The 8,046-nt window shown below is 45.6% G+C and overlaps 1 protein-coding gene across 3 annotated transcripts in view; it reads left to right on the top strand.

Annotated features, from left to right (window-relative positions):
• The first annotated feature begins 4,112 nt into the window (after window positions 1-4,112).
• The window catches only part of MACO1 (macoilin 1), an 89,040-nt gene continuing 85,106 nt past the window's right edge, over window positions 4,113-8,046 (top strand). For 2 of the 3 annotated variants that reach the window (XM_054999400.1, XM_054999399.1), the window contains exon 1: window positions 4,114-4,679. In XM_054999400.1, coding sequence (XP_054855375.1) covers window positions 4,600-4,679 — 80 coding nt within the window. In that variant the 5' untranslated portion in view covers window positions 4,114-4,599. Of the gene's footprint in view, window positions 4,680-8,046 lie in introns of all 3 variants that reach the window. The other variant, XM_054999398.1, reaches the window with a different exon arrangement.

Below are 8,046 nucleotides of genomic sequence, written 5' to 3'. Positions count from 1 at the left end.
AGGATATGTCCTGAAATGAGACGGTTATCACAGGCATGACTGTTGGAAATGCCCCCAGATGAGACTCTTTACATCCACCATCCTGGTGGACCCCAGTAAGTGGCTGACTGAGCAATTGGGCAGTGAAGGAATTCTCACAGACACAACAAAAGGAGCTGTGGAATTTGATGTGGGGATTCCCTCAAGAGGCAGCCAACTCGAGCAACAGACTTTGATCAGTATCTATAAAGGCAGCGGAGTGCACAGGCTACAAGTGTCCCAGTTTACCATGGACTTCTCAATCCCTGGTTTGGGACTGAATCCCCTAATTGCACCTCTATTTTTTTCCAGATGGAACTGCAGTGCATTGGCCAAGCACTGGTCTGGGACATCTTCCACCCCAGCTCATACCGTGGTAAAGGAGAAATAGAATTGTGCATTTTGTCGAAACTTAATTCTAAATCTCGGGACAACTTTTTTCTAGCAGTTTCATGTAGATGTTGACTAACCACATTGCATAAATTCTACCGATCTGATCAACTACCCCCACCCCCAACACTATTTTCTGGAACTAGTCAGTGAAATAAGAATAGAACCAATGACTATACTGCTAGCCAGCAACTAGGGGGGTAGACTGAGAAAATTTCCAATTCAGTTTCGATTCGGGGGGCGGGGAGGTCTGGAATAATTCCGTTTCATTACTAGTTCTTTGGATGAGCCGGTGCCGGCTCGGATCTGATCCATTTGGGTTCTTTCATTATGAGTTTTGGCCCTATCAGAGTGGCAGGACTCTAATCTGGAGAACTGGGTTTGATTCCCCACTCCTCTGCTTGAAGCCAGCTGGGTGACCTTGGTTCAATCACAGCTTCTCGGAGCTCTCTCAGCCCCACCCACCTCACAGGGTGATTGTTGTGGGGATAACATACTTTGTAAACCACTCTGAGTGGGCGTTAAGTTGTCCTGAAGGTGGTATATAAATCAAATGTTTTTGTTTTTATTATTATTTTCTCTCAGAGTTTGGGAATTACTGAGGAGGCTCCTCAATCAGTCTGTAGTTCTTCCAAAGAAATAAATACATAAAGCAAACAAACACACACGATTTGGAACTCCAAACTGATTTTATGAGCTACATCAAACATTTTTTTCTTTTTAAATTTTATTTTATTACAGCAAACAACAAGCAAAGGTTCACATGAAGAAACAAAACATAAAAACCAAAAAATAAACAAGAACATAGAGGGAGACATACCATTTAAACATGTTACAGAATTTTTTTTCTTATTACTTAATAACTCTTCCATAATACCCATACCTTAACTAAACATATAACTTTGACTTTACTGCAAAGATAGCTGCATTTTCTCTGCTTACTTCAGCCTATCATTTGTTGCCAACCTTATAATTCTAATTTTCAAATCCACAGATCATTAGTTTTGACTTCTTTTATATACAGAAAGTCCATGAAAGGTTTCCAGATCTTCACAAAATTTGCTGTTGTTTTGTCCCTCAGCTGTTCTGTTAATTTTGCCATTTCCGCAATCGCCAACATCTTTATTAGCCAATCATCTACTGTTGGCAATTTATTCGATTTCCAATACTGTGCATAAATTTATTCTTGCAGCTGTTGTCATATATCTAATCAAAATTCCAAATTCATTTTCTATTGAGCTACATCAAACTTTTTTATTGTTGAAAATTAACTCTCTAGACAGGTCAACTGCTGCCTGCGTTATGATTCTATACCACTGAGAGCCCATGTGCAAGATTATAATGTACAGAAATGATAAGAAAACCACCTAGCAGCTCATCTAGCAACTGCTAAAATGGTGTTTGTGGCACTTGCTTGCGTAACTGCTGGAAGTAACCCCTGGAAATAGTGCTAACCAAGGGAATCATAGGAGTGAATTCAAATTTATTGTTTGAATTTCTAGTGTCTTGGGGGATGTACCCTGAGGTCCTATGTGCCAGAACTCAGGGGCAGACCACCTGCTATGTTTGCAGAAATTCCCCAGGTTCTCCAGGTAAAGAATTTCACATAGCAGAGGGCGTAAATAGACTTCTACCAGGAACCCTGGAGAGCTGCCAGTTAAGTAGACAACACTGACCCTGGAAAACCAAGGATTTGACTCCACCTAAGGCAACTTGTAAGGTATGTCCATCATAGCTCAGTAGTTATGGTTACCAACTTCTAGGTGGGGCCTGGAGTTCTCCTGGAATTGCAACTGGTCTCCAGGCTAAAGTAACCCATGGTCTTGGAGGGATGGCATCACATCCCTGCTGAGGTCCCTCCCCTCCTCAAATTCCATCTTTCCCAGGCAACACCCCCAAATCTCTAGGAATTTCCCAACCTGGAGCTACTGGCTCTATCTGTGGGACAGCACCTTCATTACCTGGAGAAAGTCTCAGGTTCCTTCTCTGACATCTCCTGTTCAAATGACCAGGGAAGTGAAAGACCTCCGCCGGAGATCCTGGAGAGCTCCCACTGCCCTGCCATTTCACACCATTTCACCTGCTGAGTAGGTGCCGATAACATATCCTGGGATTATTATTCTTTTCCTGGAATATTTTAACCGAAATCATTTGTAACTTTTAAATCACTAGAGGGCAGGCTATTGCACAGGGCTATAGCCATTTTTTCTTGCTTTAGCAGCTGCTACAAACATGGCTGGAAAGAAATTGAATAGACCCCCCCCAAAAAAGAAATCGGTCTTATGGTTGCCAACTTTAAGGTGGGACCTGGAGTACTCCTGGAATTATAACCAAGCTCCAACTCATTGATTTCATTTAAGCAATAATTCCCTGGATGGCCTGACCTTAGGATTTGGTGTTATAAATCTACTTCACAGGGTATTGTAGAAATTACACCCTAATGTCTAAAAGTGGTTTGAACATTAAAAGCTTCTGACAAAATCAACACATGCTGACAAAAGCTTAGGCTATGTCCATTTGTTAGTGTTCAAGGTGCCACAAAACTTTCAATGCTATTCTAACAAGAGTTACACCCTTCTAAATTAATCTGCTTTAATGGACTCCGAAGGGTGTAACTCTGCTTAGAATTGCATTGTTTGTTATATGAACAAGGCAAAGACAGCTGCAACTGCTAAGTTTTAAACATTTTTAGCTCACTCTTACATAAGACGAGTCTGGATAAGAGCAAAGAATCAACCGCAGCATACTTTTTTTTAAAGTTTTTTTTTTAAATGTCAGGATTATATTAAACTCTGAGCAAACATATACGTTCACGCATTACACAGAACCGGACTGTCAGGCTGTATTTTTTGTTTGTTTTTACTAAAAAGATTATAGAATGTCTTTCAGCAAACAGCTCCCAAGTGTTTTTAAGATAAAGTCAACCTAAAAGCTAACATATCAACAATAATAAATGTAAAAAAAAAATCAATTACAGAAGCCAAAAATAATCGCCCAAAGGCATCTTAAAAACACACGCACAATCAAACCCTCGCGTACAAGTATGAGTGTCTCGAAGTAAGCTCCATTAAAACCAATGGCACCATTGGATGTGTTCAGAATCAGGGCGTAAAAACATTTCGCTTGCTGCCAAAATACTTATCCAAGCAACAGCGGCCCTATCACAGCAAAGCCCGAGAGCCGATCATAGGCGCGCACCAGTTTCCACCCTAACAAATTAATACAGAAAATTCTGATTGGCTAAAGCACTTTCCCATGTCGCTTTATTTGGCTATACCTCCAAGCTACCCCTTTTTTCCAATTTCCTATTGGTTCGATGTGTCCCCATGTTTCTTAGATCCTGCTCTCTATTGGATAAATTCCTTGTCAGTCACATTCGAAGGTGGACCTATGACAAAGCTGTGTTACAATGCAAGCGGGTTCACCGTTCCTTGGTCTAGAATTTCCATAACCCTTTGCTCAGAGATTATTGGCGCGCAACCCCTTCAATCAAATTTAGGCCCGTCCTCAATGTCAAAGCAAAGGAAGGGATACAACAGGGGGGGGAAACCAAACCTCCCCCCCCCTTTCACTTTGCTTTTCTTCCATTGGGGAATACTTAAGCTGTCTCACCCACCCTGTCCCTATTCAGCTATTGGACAAATTTGCTGTCAGTTCATCAACTCCTTACTTCGATAGGCTGCCTAGGGCGCCCCTCGCAGCCATGGGAAGGGCAGAAGGCGGTTTTTGCCATCCTCCCAAGAGGCGGGACGACAGAGACCGGACCCTCATTGGCTCTTCCTTCCGCCTCTCTTCCCTTTTCCCTGGCGTTGATTGAGTCGCCCGTCCGTCGACCTCCTGTTTTTCCTCCCGTCCATTGGCTCGTCGCTTGAAAGGAGGCGGGGCGGGGCGAGGAGGCTGCGCGCGGGGACGCGGCGGCGGGGAGGGATACATCTTGAAATTATTTTTTATTTCTTTGTTTCCTAAGCGGGGGGCACAAAAAAAGCCGAGGGAGGGCGAGGAAAAAAAAAAAAAACCCGAAAGAGCCAAACGCGCCATTCTACCCCCACCGCCACCCCTTCGCAACAAGAAAAAAAGCGCCTCGCCTTTCTCCGCGCGGGCAGCCCGGACGCGCTCGGATGTTGTCGCTGTGACCCGGGCGGGGCAGGAGCCGAGAAGGCGGCCGGGCCGAGGCAAGCCGAGTGTGGAAGGATGAAGCGCCGGAGCGCCGACTGCAGCAAACTCCGGCGGCCGCTGAAGCGGAACCGCATCACCGAAGGCATCTACGGCAGGTAAGGGCCCGCACCTGCCTCGGCCTGGCGGGTGGGGAGGGCGAAGCCGCCGGCCCGCAGCATCCCCTCCGCGCAGGCGGCTCTTCGGGGCCGTCGCCTCGCACACGTCGCCAGCCTGGCGGGGCTCCTCCTCCTCCTCCTCCCCGCACGCTTCCCTGGCCTCCCCCCGCTATTGTCTCCGCAGGCCTCAGCCCGCCGCTTCCACGCCGCGGCTCCCCTCGCACGCCGCTTCCCGCCCATTGTTCGCCGCTGCCTGCTTCTCCTCCCCCGGCTCCCCTCACGGACCCGCCTCGAGAGAATTATCTGGCTAGACAGGCGTTGTTCCCTCAGGCCTCCTCACAACAGACCCTCCTGGCGCCCTTCGGCCAGTGTGTCTCTCCCCCCGCCCACGACACACACAACACACAAATCCCCCGGAGAGGCACCTCAGGACGACCCCACAGACGCCGCCCCACACTTTCCCCTTCCTCAGGCCTACCTGATGCTTCCGCCACAGCCTCGTACATAGTGGACGCCCAGTGTGCCCTGCACCCCCGGACACGCAGACATGAACGCTCTCCTCACAGGCAACCCTTTGGCCCCCTCAGAATCACCCCCTTGCACGCACAAGATGGTTAGCCTCCTCGGGGCCTTTCAGTACACGCCTCCTCTGACCCTGTCAAAATTACCACTTTCCATACGTATGGGTAGGTATATAAGATAGATACACCCCCTCAGCCCCCCCCCCAAACAATCCTCACAGGTTCCCTGCTTTGGGCACCCTCAAAACCACCCCCTTTACACGCGCAAGACATTTTGTGCCTTCAAGGAATTTCAGTGCACTCACCCCTTTTGGCATCCTCAAAATTTCCACCTTCCATGTATCTAGTCTAGATATATAAAATATACACACACCTTCAGAGAACTTCACAGTTCCTCAGTATCCTCACAGACTCCCCCCCCTCCTTTTGGTACCCTCAAAACGACTCAAGACAGAAATTCATTTAATTCCTTTGGGGAATTTCAGCAATCCCTTTCTTTGATACCCTCAAAATAGCCCCTCCTCATGTATAAGTTCCCTCAGTAAGTTATTAGAGAACATCATGCCCCCAAGTTGTCCACAAGGACCTATTTGGGTGCCTTCAACTCCTACCACTAAAATATGCTGCAAAGTGCTTTGCTTCCTGACAGGTCTCTTGTTTGATAATCCTCCTCCTGTCATCACTGCCAGTCCTGTCCCTCTGGTTCTCCCCCAGTCCCTTTGAAGCTCCTGCCACTGCTACCTTAAAAGTCCGGGAGGGGATCCTCTACCTGCTGGTCTCTCTTCCTCAGCATCTCAATATTTTCCCCTAGAGAATTGCAATCTACTGTGTCCCTCCCCAGCCACAGATAGCTGTTCCTCTTCAGAGTTTCCCACTAACTATTCCCTGCTCCCCTTGCTTATCCCTATCCATTGTCATCCTGTAATGACAGTCCTGCTTCTGCACAGTGTATCCATTCCTATGTCTCTACAATGTCAGATCCGTCCAGTAGCGCTATTCAGTGGCCCCTTCCTCATGAATATATGTATTTAAAATCTTCCACTTTATCACCTCCAGCTCAAAGCAAACCCAGAGTTGTGATCAGGAAAATACTTTTTTCAATGTTGTTCTTGCTTCCTGTCCCCAAAAACTTTTTACATCCTTTCTAATGTTATTTTTCCATTTCTTGCGTCTCTTCAGTCCTTCTCTCAGGCCGGCACTGCTTTTTGTTTTTTACTTTTCCTCTTGTGCTGATCTTCCCATTCGAGTCAAATAGCCATATTACATTTCTTCAGGGACCAAAAGTTCACCTGTATTGTATTTTAAGCCTCCTAGTCCCTGCAAATATTCATATGTCCTCCCCAGCCTGTATGCACATCGTTGGCCTATGAATTTCTTGCCCTTCCTTTTATTCCTTTTTTTACAACTATTCTCCTGCTTTATGCTAAAACGGAGGTATTTGTTTTCAAAATTGTGTGAGAGTTAAAGATACTGGCTGGGATCTTGTTGGGATTCTCTGATGAGGAAGATATTTAAAGCATGGGATTTTCCTTGGCAACTTCACATCCATGGATAAATAGCTCTTAAGGGAGTTATTAATGGTTCATATTGGCTTTTTTAAAAAGACTGTGGGCATGATTGTGGGATAAGCATCCAGCAGCTTGCTTTGTTCACTTACTGTAGACAGGACTTGCACTTTGGGATTCTTCACATGTTAAAATTACAACTTACAGGAGTGCTGTGATGCAGTCACTTTGTTCAATTGAAAAGAGGCTTTATAGAGGCAGAATTTTGACAGATAAATTGCACTTGTCATCAGCAAGGCCTTAAGGAGCTGAGAATTCCTGGAGGATGGGGAAGGAGGGGTAAGGAATAGTTCACGTTTAATACTCAGACTGACAAGCATTGTTACTTCTGTACTCAAAGAGGTTACTGACCTAACAACCGTACTGAAGAGTAAGTTAGGATGAGACTGAGCCATGAAAACCTGTTTTTTCTTCAAAGAGGGTCTATTTCCCTGCAGTACATCCTAAGCTACACTTTAAAAAATCTAGTGTAAAGATTACCAAGCAATTTCACTATTTCAGGATCTCCAAAATACTACCTGGAAATCCAGAATGGTTTGAGTATCTGGTTCTTGTTGTTGCTAAGGGTATGCAGACACCTCCAGGGAACTAATCATGAGAGGAAGGTTGGCATGCTGCCTTCCAAGCCAGTCAAAACACACATTATAAAAGGTCACAGGGTTAGTAACTGGCAACTGTCCACTTTGCAAGCCATTGGTCCTTAACAGGCCCATGAGCTATAGGCGGCTGTTGACACCTCAGAATAGGTCACCATGCTTCCATGCATGTTTGCTGGTGTGCATATGTTCTGCCAAAATGGCCACTACCAGCAACAGGATGAGACAGATAGAAGTGCTATGTGTTTATGTGTAAAATGAGTCTATGAAGCTTACTTGTTGTGTGTTAGTTTTGATCTGACACCTTCCTTTAAAGCACACTACTCTAACTGCATGTTTTAAAATACAGGCTTGGGTCCCACAGAAGGTCTTCATGGATGGGTGTTCCATCCCCAGAATGGAACTTTTTCACCTTACCCACTCCCTCTGCAGAATGAAATACCCCTTGAAATGCACCCCCAGAGGAGAATCCATAAAAATCATCCTCCTGCCTGTGAAAATTCTCTGTAAAATCCATCAAGCCACAATGTTTTCCAAATAAAGAATGATGAGAGCATTACAGATAGACCAGCAGGCTTGTTGGAAAGCAGATAAATGCACTAGGGATGCTTGTGCACGCACATTGCATAGGATGCCCACCATTGCCCCTTTCAGATGCCAAAGCTTACCACATGTATGGATGATG

This window comes from Eublepharis macularius, chromosome 15 (genome assembly GCF_028583425.1).
Source record: "Eublepharis macularius isolate TG4126 chromosome 15, MPM_Emac_v1.0, whole genome shotgun sequence".
NCBI classification, from domain to species: Eukaryota; Metazoa; Chordata; class Lepidosauria; order Squamata; family Eublepharidae; genus Eublepharis; species Eublepharis macularius.
Note: the sequence above shows the minus strand (reverse complement) of the source record. Positions and strands in the feature narration are given on the sequence as shown.